General features: G+C 56.9%; 1 protein-coding gene across 3 annotated transcripts in view; it reads left to right on the top strand.

Annotated features, from left to right (window-relative positions):
• SMYD3 (SET and MYND domain containing 3) overlaps positions 1-15,201 on the top strand; it is a 545,881-nt gene that overhangs the window by 479,446 nt on the left and 51,234 nt on the right. For all 3 annotated transcript variants that reach the window (XM_054712958.1, XM_054712960.1, XM_054712959.1), the window contains 2 exons: positions 6,262-6,349; positions 11,645-11,819. In XM_054712958.1, coding sequence (XP_054568933.1) covers positions 6,262-6,349; positions 11,645-11,819 — 263 coding nt within the window. The remainder of the gene's footprint in view (positions 1-6,261; positions 6,350-11,644; positions 11,820-15,201) is intronic.

The following is a 15,201-nucleotide window of genomic DNA, read 5'->3' as shown; positions in this document are numbered from 1 at the left end:
CAAGGATTATTGAATTACTGGAAAAGTTTTAAGTATTTCATAATTTTATTTCCCGTCCCATGCTCCTCTCTCTCCAGTCCAATCTAATTAGAGTTTGCGTGAGGCTTGGATAACAGGAAGCCATCCCCCTTCCCTCTAATGCGAACCATCTGAAGTCAGCCCAGCGCAGGAGTTTCCACATCAAACACTTGCGAGCCGAGTGCACACATCTGCGTGAGCGTTCCAGATGCAGCGTGAAGGCTGCGTCTCCTGTCTGACCCCATGGAGCCAGGGGTCACTGTCTGACCCGATGGAGCCAGGGGTCACTGTCTGACCCGATGGAGCCAGGGGTCACTGTCTGACCCGATGGAGCCAGGGGTCACTGTCTGACCCGATGGAGCCAGGGGTCACTGTCTGACCCGATGGAGCCAGTGGTCACTGTCTGACCCGATGGAGCCAGGGGTCACTGTCTGACCCGATGGAGCCAGGGGTCACTGTCTGACCCCGATGGAGCCAGTGGTCACTGTCTGACCCGATGGAGCCAGTGGTCACTGTCTGACCCGATGGAGCCAGGGGTCACTGTCTGACCCGATGGAGCCAGGGGTCACTGTCTGACCCGATGGAGCCAGTGGTCACTGTCTGACCCGATGGAGCCAGGGGTCACTGTCTGACCCGATGGAGCCAGGGGTCACTGTCTGACCCGATGGAGCCAGTGGTCACTGTCTGACCCGATGGAGCCAGGGGTCACTGTCTGACCCGATGGAGCCAGGGGTCACTGTCTGACCCGATGGAGCCAGGGGTCACTGTCTGACCCGATGGAGCCAGTGGTCACTGTCTGACCCGATAGAGCCAGGGGTCACTGTCTGACCCGATGGAGCCAGGGGTCACTGTCTGACCCGATGGAGCCAGTGGTCACTGTCTGACCCGATGGAGCCAGGGGTCACTGTCTGACCCGATGGAGCCAGGGGTCACTGTCTGACCCGATGGAGCCAGGGGTCACTGTCTGACCCGATGGAGCCAGGGGTCACTGTCTGACCCCGATGGAGCCAGTGGTCACTGTCTGACCCGATGGAGCCAGGGGTCACTGTCTGACCCGATGGAGCCAGGGGTCACTGTCTGACCCGATGGAGCCAGGGGTCACTGTCTGACCCGATGGAGCCAGTGGTCACTGTCTGATCCGATGGAGCCAGGGGTCACTGTCTGACCCCATGGAGCGTGTCCCCCAGACACGCTCAAGCCAGCCTTGCCGGGCTCCAACCTTGTTCTATTGAAGCAACACAGGTTTCTCATGCGCTGCAGCCACTGGCACCTGGCAGGTGTGCTTCCTGCCCTCAAACCCACAGGAAGCGCTGTGGCCAGTGGGATGTAATGGAGTTGAGTGGCACCCTCTTATGTAGTGGTGCCATGATCTCATGTCATCTGGTACCTGTTTTCCACAGCTAAGGGGATGACGCTAGAGAACTGATTTATCAGCTGTGTCTACGGCAGTGGTCGGCAAACTGCGGCTCTTTGGCCCCTTGAGTGTGGCTCTTCCACAAAAGACCATGTGTGGGCGCGCACGGACAGTGCGATGGAAACTTCGTGGCCCGTGCGCAGAAGTCAGTTTTCGGCCTGGGCGAGTCTGTTTTGAAGAAGTGGTTCTAACGCCGAGCCACGCTCAGGGGCCAAAGAGCTGCATGGGGCTCTCGAGCCGCGGTTTGCCGACCACTGGTCTACGGGGACATAGGTGGCCTCACTGACTCATCCTGGGGTAGATGGGGCGGGGATGTGTGGGGCAGGCGTGTGTGGGGCGGGGATGTGTGGGGCGGGATGTGTGGGGCAGGGATGTGTGGGGCAGGGGTGTGTGGGGCAGGGGTGTGTGGGGCAGGCGTGTGTGGGGCAGGGATGTGTGGGGCAGGGGTGTGTGGGGCGGGGATGTGTGGGGCAGGGGTGTGTGGGGCGGGGATGTGTGGGCCAGGTGAGCAGCCGGAGGATCAGGGTGATGTTGGAGGTAGGAGCCAGGAGAGTCAGCAGAACCCACTCCCAAAAAGCCTCGATGCTGCTCTCAGAGACGGAACTGACGTGGGATTTCTCATGCTGGGGAGAGTCCCGTTGGGTCCCCCACCAGTGTCTGGGCCTTTGGCATGCTGACACGACAGCAGGGCCACACCCTTTTCTCACGTAATCACGCTGTAGCCGTCAATAGTAGAAACACGGCGAGATGGAAGTGTGGTGTGAGAAGAACCACCTGTTTCCTTGGCTGGAATTCGCCTCCTTGTTGTGGAATTAAAGTACCTTATTCTCAGAATACTGCCCCCAGGATTGTCGGCCATCACTCCTCTCTCCCCTTTCATTCGCTCTGTCACAAACATTTGCTGAGAATGGCGTCCCCTGCGCCAGAATGGGAATACAGAGACGACGAGGTCCTGGTCCCTCCAGGAGCGACGGGAAAGTCGATCATTAATGACACTTGACGTACAGGACAGGTAGCAGCTGGCCGAGGCCCAGAGGGCAAATGAGAGCGGGTTTCCCGATGGGGGCCATTTGAGGCTGGGTCCTAAAGGGACTCCTGGGAAGGAAGCCAGAGGAGCAGAGCGGGTCGCAGGTGGGAGTGCGTGAGGGAGCTGGGAACTGAGAGTGGACTTCCACCACGTGGAGCCCTCCGGGGAGTCGGTAGCCAGCTCTCAGAGGAGGGAGCTGTGTCCAGCTCCGTCCAGTATGAAGAGCTCTCGAGAGCTCTTGTTGCTGGATGTTTGGAGCACTGGCAAAGCTTGCCTGCTCTTTTGATAAGTAAATAAAGTCTTTGGCGCAACCCAGAGGACAGCTGGTCCGATTATGTGGGGATTGTTGGGGATATGATGGTAGCTTAGCTGCTCTGCCTGGACCCAGCGTCTCACCCTGCTCGGTGGAAGAATTCAAGAACCCCATGTGAGCTCCCTGCTGGAGGATTTGTCTGCCCTTTTCCAAGGGCGAGTGCTAGGAATACGGTAGGACCCACGGGTTGAAGGTATTTTGAACTTACTATCTCCCAGACATGAGTTTCACCTTTAAGCAAGCCCAGGAGAAAAATCCAAATCAGACATGAAGATATTGGGAAGAGCGTAGGCCCTGGAGTCAGAGAGACATGGATGTGAATCTTACGCGTGGCAATTGGGGACAGAAGGCTTTTCCCCGCAGTTACTTATGACTTAGGACTGTCTGTGCCACATTTGTAAGTTGTAGGTATTGATTACCAGGAGGCTGTGAGGACTCATTGGAAGACATACAGGAGACATCTAGATCATTACCAAATAAATATGTTTCCTTCTTCAGGTCCATTCTACAGACCTTATCTGAGCATTTGCTACATAAAAGATTCTGTGCGAGGTATTTGGAAAAGGCGGGATCAAAGAAGAAGATTAAGACCTTCATTTAGCTCTGAAATGGGGAAGATGTGCCCTGGCCGGGGTGGCTCAGATGGCTGGGTTCAATTGCCAGTCAAGGACACGTGCCCGGGTTGCAGGTTCCATCCAGTGGGGGGAGTGCAGGAGGCGACTGATCGATATTGCCCTCTCTCGTTGATGTTTCTCTCTCTCCCTCTCCCTGCTTCTCTCTCTCAAAATCAATCAATAAACTATTAAAAATATAAAACAAATAATAAAATGGGGAAGATGGGACATGCACAACCCGGGAACTCGATCGCACTGGCCTCCTTGTATTCCTGGAGCAGCTGGCATCTCCTGCCTCCGCGCTGTGGCACCTGCTGTCCCCTCTCCCTAGACTCGTATCTCCTCCTCCTTCACCTCCTTCCGGTCTTTACTCTTCTGTCACCTTCTCAGTGAGGCCTTTCCTGGCGGCTTCCTTAACAGGGACCTCCCTGAGGCCAGGACTCCCCACCCCAGGGAGTCCCCTCTTCCTGTTTATTTGTTTTGCCCGTGACAGATACATACTTTCCGTGCGTGTTTCCTGCCATTCCATCCCTGTCCTACCTCTTCAGTGTAAACACTGCCTGTCTGATTTCTTCACTGCTCTATTCTCAGTGCCTAGAGCGGTGCCTCCTGGGCACTCATCAGTGTTCACCGAATAGATGAGTGATCAGATTGAGTACTTTTAGATACAGGGAGGGGCATGTGCCAGGTGCCAGTGGCCAGAAGAACTGAAGGGATGTTAGGGACTGTATTGGTTTCTTCTGGCTGTGATAACGAATTATCACAAACAGTGGCTTAAAACAACACACGTCAGTTACCCTCCAGTTCCGCCGGCCAGGAGCCTGACTGGGGTCTCCTGGGGCTGAAATCAAGGTCCTGGAGGAGTCAGTTTCCTCGCCTTCTCCAGCCTCTGAAGGCTGCCAGTCCTCAGTCCATGGGTCCCTTCCTCCCGCTTCAAAGCCAGCGATGCAGGTTGGGCCCTCCTCACATCACACCACCTGGTCTCCTCTCCTCCCCCTTCCCTCTCCCTCCCCTCCCCTCCCACCCACCCTCAGGGACCCTTGAGATTCCCTTGGGCCACCTGGGTAGTCTGGGACCATCCGTCTCCTTCTCTTAAGGTCAGTTGATGAGCAGCCTTAACCCACTTGCAACTTGATCCCTTGGCCGTGTCACCTGACACAGTCACAGGTTCTGGGCGTCACAGGGTCAGGACCCGCGTGTCTTCTGGGGGCTCCGTTGTTCCGCTTCAGTCAAACAAGCGAGACGCTTGCCCAGAGACGAAGACTTGACTGCCAGTCGTGACGTATAAAATGGGAAAATGAATCGTGAGTGGCTCTGACTGTCCGGACGTAAGATGTGGACCTCATCTGGGAGGTGCCAGGAGACTGCTGAGGGCTTTGGAGGGAGGCGACGGAATGGGGGCTTTTGGAGACGAACATGGACTTGGAGCCGGCATTTGAAGGGAGATTGGAATGTAGCTTTTTAAAAAGAACGTGTTTTATTTCCCTCTTCTATTTACAGAAAGCTAGGTACTTACTTTGAATTTTCTGAAAGATGTAGCGTGCACTTCCGGAGCCTTTTAAAAACCACCCTATTGTACTACGCACATGCACAGCATATACACACAGAGACCCCAAAGCCTGTTGCAGAGAGACACGCACACAGCACACACTGTTCTCACACGCACGCCCCCTGCCTCCCCTGCCCGGGGGCCTCTTTTCTGTGCTTCTCCGTGATCCCCGCATTTTTTCTGCCCGGGCTCACCTGAGGGATCGTTTCTTTCCCCCAGTCACAGACGCTCGCTTTGACAGTGGTTCTCACAGGGTCATTGTATAACCAGCCATGGTGGCATTGAGCAGGGGTCCTCAAACTTTTTAAACAGGGGGCCAGTTCACTGTCCCTCAGACCGTTGGAGGGCCGGACTATAGTTTAAAAAAAACAACTATGAACAAATCCCTATGCACACTGCACATATCTTATTTTGAAGTAAAAAAACAAAACGGCAAAAAACACCCGCATGTGGCCCACGGGCCGTAGTTTGAGGACGCCTGCATTAAAGTGTACAGTTTAATAGCTTTCAGTGCATTAGTTGCGGAACCATTATCACAATGAGTTTTAGAACATTACCATCACCCCCAAAATAAACCCCGTTCTCATCAGCAGTGACTCCCCAGTTCTCTCCACGCTCTCCCACCAGCCTTAGCCAATTACTCATCCACGTTCTGTCCATGGGTTTGCCTACTGTGAACATTTCATATAAGCGGGACCATGGACTAGGTAGGCCTTTGTGACTGGCTTCTTTCATGTAGAAGCATGTTTTCAAGGTTCAGCCATGTTTCAGCATGTATCCATACTTCTTTATTGCCAACTAGTATTCCATTGGATGGATGTGCCACATTTTATTCATTCATTAGTTGATGAACATTTGGCTTGTATCCACCTTTTTGCTCTTATGAATAATGCTGCTATGAACACGTACGCACAAGTTTGTGTGTGAGCATATATTATCATTTCCCTTGGGAATATGCATAAGGAGTGGAATTGTTAAATGGTATGGTAAGTCTATGCTTAATCTTTTGAGAAACTGCCCGACTATTCTTCAAAGTGCCCCATTTTCCATTCCTTTCAGCAGCATATGGGAGTCCCAGTTTTCCATATCCTCACCAACACTTGTTATTTTCTGTATTTTTCACTATAGACCTTCTGCTGGATGTAAAGTGACACCTCATTGTGGTTTTGATTTGCATTTCCCTAATGGCTAATGATTTGAGAATTTTTTCATGTGCTTATTGGCCATTTGAATATCTTCTTTGGAGAAGTGTCTATTGAGATCCTTTGCCCATTTCTCAGCTGAGTAATTTGTCTTCCTTTCTCTTCTCTTAATTGGCCTGCGCAGGATGCTGACATGCTGACTGGTGATGAGAAAGTGTGGAAGGAAGTTCAAGAGTCCTTGAAAAAAATCGAAGAACTGAAGGCCGAGTGGAGTATCCTTTCGCCCTGTGGGTTGAGGTGGCTGATGGGATTGCTTCCTTATTGGCTGGAGCCTGGCGTTGATGAAGCCAAGGCCAGGTTTGCCTTCCCAGTGGGCTTTCTCCTATTCCGTGGTCCAGGAATGGCAGGTCAGTAAGTGGTAGTCTCTTTATATGTAAAAGGTAACCAACTCCTGGGTTCCCTTCCCCTCATAACCTACATCTCTAGGAAAGAATAGCTTAACTTTCTTACATTCCAGTGCCCTTGACCCTCAGATCTGGAAGCTTCATATCAAATCAGCCAAGACTACCATGGCGGTGGGAGCTGCTGTACAGTAAACATTCCTGGCTAAATAGGAAGGACCAGGAGGGCGGGGGTCAAAGTTTAGTGTAAGGACAGATCCCTTTCGGAGGGCCTCAGGGAAGGTTCCACTGAGGTCAGACTGCACAAGGGATGTCCTGAATCAGGAGCAGGAGTGACATAGGCCGAGGCTGAGAGGCGTCACTTCCAGCGGAGGCGTTTACTTGAGCAAAAACGTGACGGAGGGAAACCACAGGGTGAGAAGAAAGAGACCAAGGCTGATGGGAGAGATTACCAGCGGTCTGTCAGATGCTTTGCATAAATGCTGTCCCAGGCACCAAGAAAATCTGCAACTGAGGGTCCTGCACTACAGACAACGTTCTTTAAAGAATTGTAAGAGACAGGAGAGGGCGTCAGACCAAGGTTCCTATTTTTAAAATGACTTATTGAGAAATAAGTAATTTCTGAAATCTAGAGCCCAGCGAAGTTTTTGTATGTGTTTGATGTGTATGTGTGTGTGTGTGTGTGTGTGTGTGTGTGTGTCTGTGTGGTTTTGGTAAAGGATCTAGAACTGGTTACTAAAGGAATGGAAAACGAAGCTGCCATCACCAGGATGCTGCTTGGTTCATTAAGAGCAAGTGAGTCCATAGAATCCTGGTTTTCTTTGGTAAAGTTTGTAGATTTCGGAAAGAGTTTAGATTGGGGGGAGGGAGGGAGACCAAGAAAGGTATGCTAGATGCTAGCATGAGCAGACGTCTTACCAAATGGTTGAGTAGCTACACTGCAAAAGCGATGCTGATTGGACCACTGTCACTCCGGGGCCTTGTTCCACCTCAGCCCTCTCCCCCGTCTGATTCTGTTCCTTGAATGAAGGCTCAGAGCACAGGCTCCTCGCATCCCCACAGGGTGTAGACGGGGAGGCTGGCGGAGGCTGGTGACGGAATCAGGTGTTCAAAACGGCTTGAAATAGTCCCGAGTCTATAAGCAGATTAAACTCAACAAGAGTGGATATAAAATCTATTTGGGCCAAAAAGTTCAAGTGTATAAATATACACAAAGATTAGCAGCAAAATAGAGGAAAGAATCTTAGGGTTTTAGTCAATAACAAAATATAATAACATTTAAGAGTATAATTTAACTTCCCGAAAGACCGCCGTGACCTTGGGCTACATTAGTCGCCACAAAGACTAGAAAATGAGGACGGTGACCGTGGTAGTCTGACCGTATCGGGAATGTTTTGACTCGGTTTTGGCGAGGACAGGTTAAGAGGGACATAGAAAAACGGAAATGAGTTCTGAGGAGTGGAGCCAGGACACTGGGAGAACAGTCAGATGTGGAGCAGGAGAGCCATTCTCGGGCTCAAAGAGCTGTTACACCGAGAGGAACAGACTTGTTCTGTGGGGCCAGCAGCGGCATCGGGGCCCCTCGGTGACCCAGCAACGCTCAGTCTCGACAGGACAAGGCCTTACTGCACCGTGACTCTGCCGGGGGCCTTGCCAGCTGTCACCCACCTTACGGCTCAGGCAGGAGGAAGACACGACCTGGAATCGCCACTCGCACACACCGGGGGTCAGTGAATCCGTACATTAATAATTTTTATTTTGGTAAAACGTAGGTGTCACTCATTCTGTTGTCCTTTGCTTTATGAGCTTCACGGGCATTGTGTTTTTGTGTTTTTGTGGTTGTTGTTGCCAACCCTCCCCTGAGGATATGTTTCCATTGATTTTTAGAGAGAGTGGAAGGCAGGGGCGAGACAGAGAGAGACACACATGGATTGGTTGCCTCCCGCACACGCGGATCGAGCCTGCAACCCAGGCACACGCCCTTGGCTGGAATCAAACTCACGACCCTTCAGGCCACAGGCCACGCTCTGTCCACTGAGCCAAACCCGCTAGGGCGACAGGTGATGTATTTTTTTTTATATATATATATATATGTTATTGATTTTTCACAGAGAGGAAGAGAGAGGGATAGAGAGTTAGAAACATCGATGATAGAGAAACATCGATCAGCTGCCTCCTGCACACCCCCTACTGGGGATGTGCCCGCAACCAAGGTACATGCCCTTGACCGGAATCGAACCCGGGACCTTTCAGTCCGCAGGCTGATGCTCTATCCACTGAGCCAAACCGGTTTCGGCGTGTTGTATTTTTGACAAACTGGAGGCAAGACCCTCTGCCAGCAAAAGGATTACAGCCGCTCTATGCAGTGGTGTGGGCCCAAACCTCAGTCTCCCTGAGGTCCGCCTGAGTGTGGCCTAGGGGCATCCGAGGAGTAGTCATTGTGGGAGGTCACAGCAGGGGCCACAGAGGAGGCCACACTGAGCTGTGCTGGGAGGGCTAGCGAGTCCCTTGGAGCCCACAGTGCGGGGCGTCCCCCAGCGGGAGGGGCCTGTACGGAGGCAGGTGGGCGCACTAGCCTGCCGTCAGGGAACAGCCCGTTGTTCAGGATGAGGAGGGGACATGGCGAGGCTTTAAGTGCCACGCGCAGCAGGTGGGCTTTGTAGGTGAGGGGACGGGGCGGGACGGGGGAAGGTTAAGCAGTAGAGTAAGGTGAGCAGGTGAGTAGAAGCCCTGTGGTCCACGTCTTTGTCTCAAGGAGCTGATTCATTCCCAAGGGGATCCACTTTGTCCCCCTCTCCCTTTCCCCCCAATCCTCCGACGGTGAGTCAAAAGTTTTCAGGGGAAATGGAGTCGGCTCTGTCCATGGAGGGTCCGCTGTGGGGCGGGCTCGCCAGCCTGTGTGGGTGCAGGGCGCCTCTGCGGAGCCGCGGGAGCGGACGCGAACACCTAGCCAACGCCAGCGACGTGAGCAAACACGCGGCGGCCTTGGCTTGGGGAAAGCCTCTGGGTTAAAATGATTCCATTTTTTTGCTCACTGGGGTGTTTTGCAGGGAAGGTTGGCCTGTTTGCCGGGAGGCGGTTGCCAGGGCTGCGAAGGGAAATGGGCACGCGGTTCCTTCCCGCTCGCCGGGCGTAAGGCGATGTGTTCCTCTCGGGGCTGCATCTCTCCTCTGGCTTTGGCTTCGGAGGCTTGTCAACCTCAAACCTCTCTCAAACGAGTGGGAGCCCGTGGGACGGAAAGGCAAATAACAGAGGTCAGACATCACGAGGTTCCGATCAGGGCCGAGCCTCGCCACCGAAATGTCTAGCGAGGTGTGAGTGGCAGGCGTGTCCCCCGACAGCGCGTCAGACTTCTGATCCTGGAAGGGAAAGCCGCGGAGGTCAGCCCCGCAATCTGTCACAGAGCCACGCGCTGCCCGGGGGCTCCCCCGCCTCCGGGAGGCTCGCTCAGCACACCTGACACACACGCACCTCTTCCAGACCAGGGCCCGCTCCCCCGAGACGGGACCCGGCCTAAAACACAGAGTGCGGTGCCCAGAAGGGTGATCTGGGCCAGCCTCAGCAGGTGTGCCAGCCTCGGCATCGCCCCAATACTCGGGGAGAGGTGTTCTGCCTCCGGGAGGCCCCCCCGGAGAAGTGTGTCTGTCCCGTGAGGGTTAGCGGAGATGTCCGCGCCCCCGCTCGCAGCGGCCGATGGCGATGGGTTTATTGCAGGTGCTGGCCAGTGGTTGGCGAAGCAGTGCCCTGAGCCTGGATGCCGGGGGAGGAAGATGTTGCTGGAAGGAGGGAGGAAGGAGTCTGGAAGCCCGCCTTCTGTCCAGGGCGGGGCTTGCTGGGTCGGACCCAGAGGAAGAGGCTTAGAGTTGGGGGTCGGGGGAACAGGGGAGCACTGGATGGTGAAGAGGCTGATAGTGTGGGGTGGGGAGGGACTTGGGGGGGGGGGGGAGGACATCCCATCAGACTCCGTCCACTGAAGCATTTTCCTTCAGCCTCGTCCCTCAGAGGTCGTGACCCGGAAAGGGAGGGAGCGCAGTGATGGGGGTGCCCTGCGTATTGGGTGCCTCCCACGGAAGACTCTCCCGCCGTGGGTGGCTGGCACCCAGAGCTTGCTGTTCTCAGTGGAACACGAGGATTTTTTAAATGTTTACATACAGCATTTCATTTTTCACCGTGTCATTGGGCACTTTTATTTCCGGCCTACCTCCGAGCGCTTAGGTTAGATGTGCTGAACCTCGAGTCAGGCAAATGGCAAAACCAACTTAGATCTAAGTCCAGCTTCATCCAGAGTCAGAGGCTCTGCACTTCTGCAGCATCTGAAACCTGCAGACCTTTCAGCCGAGGAATTCCAGCATGAAAGCAGGTGAAGTGGGAGCCGCACACGTTGAAGGTGGGGGAGGGGGAGGAGGGCCTGCCCCCTCCCAGCACCCTCCTCGGCCTCACGCGTGGGAAAGAAACCATGTGGGGCCTGGCGGGCGGCTCGGTTGGTGGGAGCGCCCTCCAGGAATCCGAAAGGTTGCAGGTTCTGTTCCCGGTTGGGGTGCTTACCGGAGGCAACCGATCAAAGTTTCCCACATCGATGTTTCCCTCTCGCCTCCTCTTTCTCGAAAACCAATTTTTTTTTAAAACCAACGTATTTCCGGGTGAGGATTAAAGAAGAATAGTGAGGTCCCCCAGTGCCAGCACTCCTGCTTCCGCCCTGCTTGTGGGGTGATTCTTCTCAAAGGGATTCACAGCGGGTTCCACAGGCCACGTCCTCGGTCCTCTGCCCCCCGCTGGGAGAGGGCCAGGCACAGGGTCTCGGAAAGCGGGGTCACACCAAGCTAACAGTAACTCATTATAAACTGAGCTAACGTAGTCTTTAGCTCCGTTTGATAAACAGCGCCTTCATTTCCTGACGGAGTTCAGAGAGAACACAGTAGGACGGCTCTTTGGGAATCTTAATCCCCAGGGCACCGGCGGCGGGAGGAGGGTTGTTGGTAGCAGAGTGCACTTCTCCGAGGGGCACCTGCAGGCTTTGTGCCTCAAGGGTGCTCTCTGCCAGCTCCTCTGTGCAAAGTAACGGGTCCTCCCCCCACCCCCCGACGCCGAGCTCTCCAGCCTGCGGAGCCTCATTTGACACTTGTTTCCTGGTGAGGACGATGCCTCCTTGACTAAGGCTAATCACAGAGTGGGAGCAGGTGCTGGCCCTGTGCCAGGCCATCATCAGCAGCAACTCGGAGCGGCTCCCCGACATCAACATCTACCAGCTGAAGGTGCTGGACTGCGCCATGGACGCCTGCATCAGCCTGGGGCTGCTGGAGGAGGCGCTGTTCTACGGCATCCGGACCATGGAGCCCTACAGGTGAGGGGGGGCTGAGGGGGGGGCCATGGAGCCCTACAGGTGAGGCCGGCTGGGGGGGGGGGGGGCCATGGAGCCCTACAGGTGAGGCGGGCTGCAGGGGGGGAGGGGGGGCCATGGAGCCCTACAGGTGAGGCCGGCTTGGGGGGGGGCATGGAGCCCTACAGGTGAGGCCGGCTGGGGGGGAGGCCATGGAGCCCTACAGGTGAGGCCGGCTCGGGGGGGGGGGGCATGGAGCCCTACAGGTGAGGCCGGGCTGGCGGGGGGGCATGGAGCCCTACAGGTGAGGCTGGCTGGGGGGGGGGGGCCATGGAGCCCTACAGGTGAGGCCGGCTGGGGGGGGGGCATGGAGCCCTACAGGTGAGGCCGGCTGGGGGGGGGCATGGAGCCCTACAGGTGAGGCCGGCTGAGGGGGAGGCCGCGGCGGCGTTGCTGGGCCGAAGGGTTGACGTCCTGAAGCCATTCGATGACTCCTCGTCGCTGAGGGCTGCATCTGCGTCCCAGGCGGCGTGTGAACCCAGGCCTCGTTTTATTCCTTCCTTGGTCCTTCATTCGCCACTTGTGAAGGCCCTTCCGTGTCGAGCGTTGTGGGTGCGCAGAAATGAAGGAGGTGCCGTCTCAATGCGGGGCCGGTGATGACGGGGTGCTGCTCACAGGGACAAGCAGTCCCCGGGGGAGCCAGAGAGGAGCACAGGCCCGGGCCGGGCTGGGGAGGCGGTGGCGGTAGCCTCAGCTGACGAGGCCGGCGAGACCCCCAGTCTGGTGGGCGGCATGATGCGTCCCCCCTCGTCAGGGCCTGGCTCCCAGGGCGCCTCCAGGCTCATCGTTGACCTCATGACCTCCCTGGATGCCAGGGGGGGCGCGGCGTCAGGGAAGGACTGTTGGTGGCTGTGGCGTGTCCGGCCTCCGCTGCTCCCGCCTGTGGGTGCTCTGTCCCAGGCGCCCCTGTAACTCAGGCGCGTGGGGTGCAGAGTCCGGGCTGAGAGTGCTGCTGGCGGCCTGGCCCTGGCGTGCAGCGAGCTGAGCGCGTGTTTGGAAGCCGGGACAGCAGCCAGGGGGCAGGGCGCAGAGACCCGCGTGCACCGTGTGAGGCTGGGAGCCATCTCCGGCCCAGCAGGAGCATCACTGCCCGGAGGCGCCCCGAGCGTCTGGGACCTGTGTGTGTGTGTGTTGGGGGGCGGGGGTAGGGGCTGGGGAGCAGGGCACCATTCTGGGGAGCTCCGGAGACCGTGCAAGCGTGATGTCAGCGCTGGGGGCTCGCAGTGGAGGATCCGGCTCTAAATCTGTGCACGGGACACAGGCAGGGCGTGGCTGCAGGTGGAGGAGGGGCGGGAGGCGGCCAGGCTGCAGGGGGAGCCTCCGGAGAGCCGAGCAGGGCCGTCCCCAGGATCACAGGATGAGGACAGAGCCAGGCCCAGAGCCCAGGGTGTCAGTTCAGGCCAAGTGCGTGGGAAGCCAGGCAGCCAGGAGCGGGCCAGGCCGAGGAGGAATGGGAAGGTGGCGGGGAGCCAGCCCCAGGTGGATGGCAGAGGCCCCAGGCCAGCCGTGACCCCGGGGTGACCCTGCGGTGGTTTCCTTACTCCTTGCGGTGGAGCAGCTCTGGAATCCAGACTGTGAGTCAGCTTTAATCAGCTCGTGAGAGAGTGCCCGAGGCCGGGCCGCGCTTCCCCAGGGCCCGCAGTGCGCAGTCAATGCTTGAATCTTGTGGGTTCAGAAACTATGAACTGAATGCAGAGATAAGCCTTCCTCCTCCCTCAGTGTCGCAATGAGGCAGGTGCGGGCGGCTGGCGTTTCCTCTCTGAACTCGGGGCTTGGTCTCAGAGCCCCACCATAGGCTGCTGGGTGAGGGATGGGTTCCAGCCAGGAGGTGCAGACTGAGAAAAGCCTCCTGTCTCCCGGCCTTCTGACCCCACCTATCCCATCCCCCTACCTCCACCCCATCCCCCTGTGCCTGCCCCATATCCCCTGCTTGCCCCATCCCCCCTGCCTGCCCCATCCCCCTGTGCCTGCCCCATACCCCACTGCCTGCCCCATCCCCCTGCTCCATCCCCCGTGTCTACCCTATCCCCACTGCCTACCCCATCCCCCCTGCCTGCCCCATCCCCCCTGCCTGCCCCATCCCCCTGTGCCTGCCCCATCCCCCCTGCCTGCCCCATCCCCCTGTGCCTGCCCCATCCCCCCTGCCTGCCCCATCCCCCCTGCCTGCCCCATCCCCCCTGCCTGCCCCATCCCCCCTGCCTGCCCCATCCCCCTGCCTGCCCCATCCCCCTGCCTGCCCCATCCCCCTGCCTGCCCCATCCCTCTGCTCCATCCCCTTCCTCTGAGGCCCAGGCCGCCTCTGGCACAGGCTGTGTGTGTCCCCCTCCATGGAGAAGGCACCGCCTTCGAGGGCGCTTCTCCTGCACACATTGCTGAGTCATCGTTTCCTCCTCTCCACGGAGGAAGGCTTCTTTGCAGAGCTAACGTCTCCCTTCATTAGATGGATGTCTTACTGACTTAACCTTGAGTCAAACCAAAAGGCTCTTCTTGTGAGCAAGGCCAAGTCTGCCAGAACGGAGTCCGTATTGTTTGTTTACACGGGCCCCGTTGCCCTGGTGTGCGGCAGGTCACCGTGTCCCTGTACTGAGCGCTGTCCTCCGACCCTGGGGACAGGTCTCCCGGCCGCTGGTCCCCCCCTGGCGCTGGGAAGGAGCCGCTCCGCGTGCTCTGGGTTTCAGGAACGCCGTCTGCATTGCCCGCCTCACGTGAGCGGCGCGGAGCCGGGTGCTTGCCACGGGGGAGTGGAGGCAAGGGCCCCGGTAACCCTGGGCCAGCCGCGTTACAGAAACGAGAGGGTGGGCGCTGTCATACGTTGCACCGCTTCCCTTTGCCTCCAACACAAGCGACAATAAGAACAAAGGCTCCGACGCTCCGTAAGCCCTTTAACAGACTTAGAATGTGAGGCGAAGCTGGGAGGGGGCAGTGGTCTTCCCCCCACGGGTGCACGAGGGGGTTCGCGCCATGGGTCTTCTGCGGGGCCCCCCTCAAATGCTCGGGGCGGCCTCGGAGCCACCGTTAGCCAAGGCCGTGGGCAGGTATTGGGCGTGAGTTACCCGGAGGTGACCGCACTGCCCCCTGCACTAACAGGTTTGCAATGCAAATGTACCGTGTGAGCAGCCAGCGTGAGGTCGCGTGTCTAGCGATGACTTTATCACTCCTGACCTTGGCCACACTGTCACCGCTGACCTCGGAGGAGAAGGGGTCCACGTGCCAGTTTTACCCAGGTCCCCATGCTGCCTCCCGCTCCCTCGCTCCTCCGTCACTTACTCTTACTCAGTAGAAGTTCTTTTATGACGCGACACGTTCGTATGTTTTATATCGAGTTCTTTGTTTCCTAAAGCAAGTG

Source organism: Eptesicus fuscus, chromosome 24 (assembly GCF_027574615.1).
Source record: "Eptesicus fuscus isolate TK198812 chromosome 24, DD_ASM_mEF_20220401, whole genome shotgun sequence".
NCBI lineage: Eukaryota > Metazoa > Chordata > Mammalia > Chiroptera > Vespertilionidae > Eptesicus > Eptesicus fuscus.
This window is presented reverse-complemented; position numbering and strand designations above follow the sequence as displayed.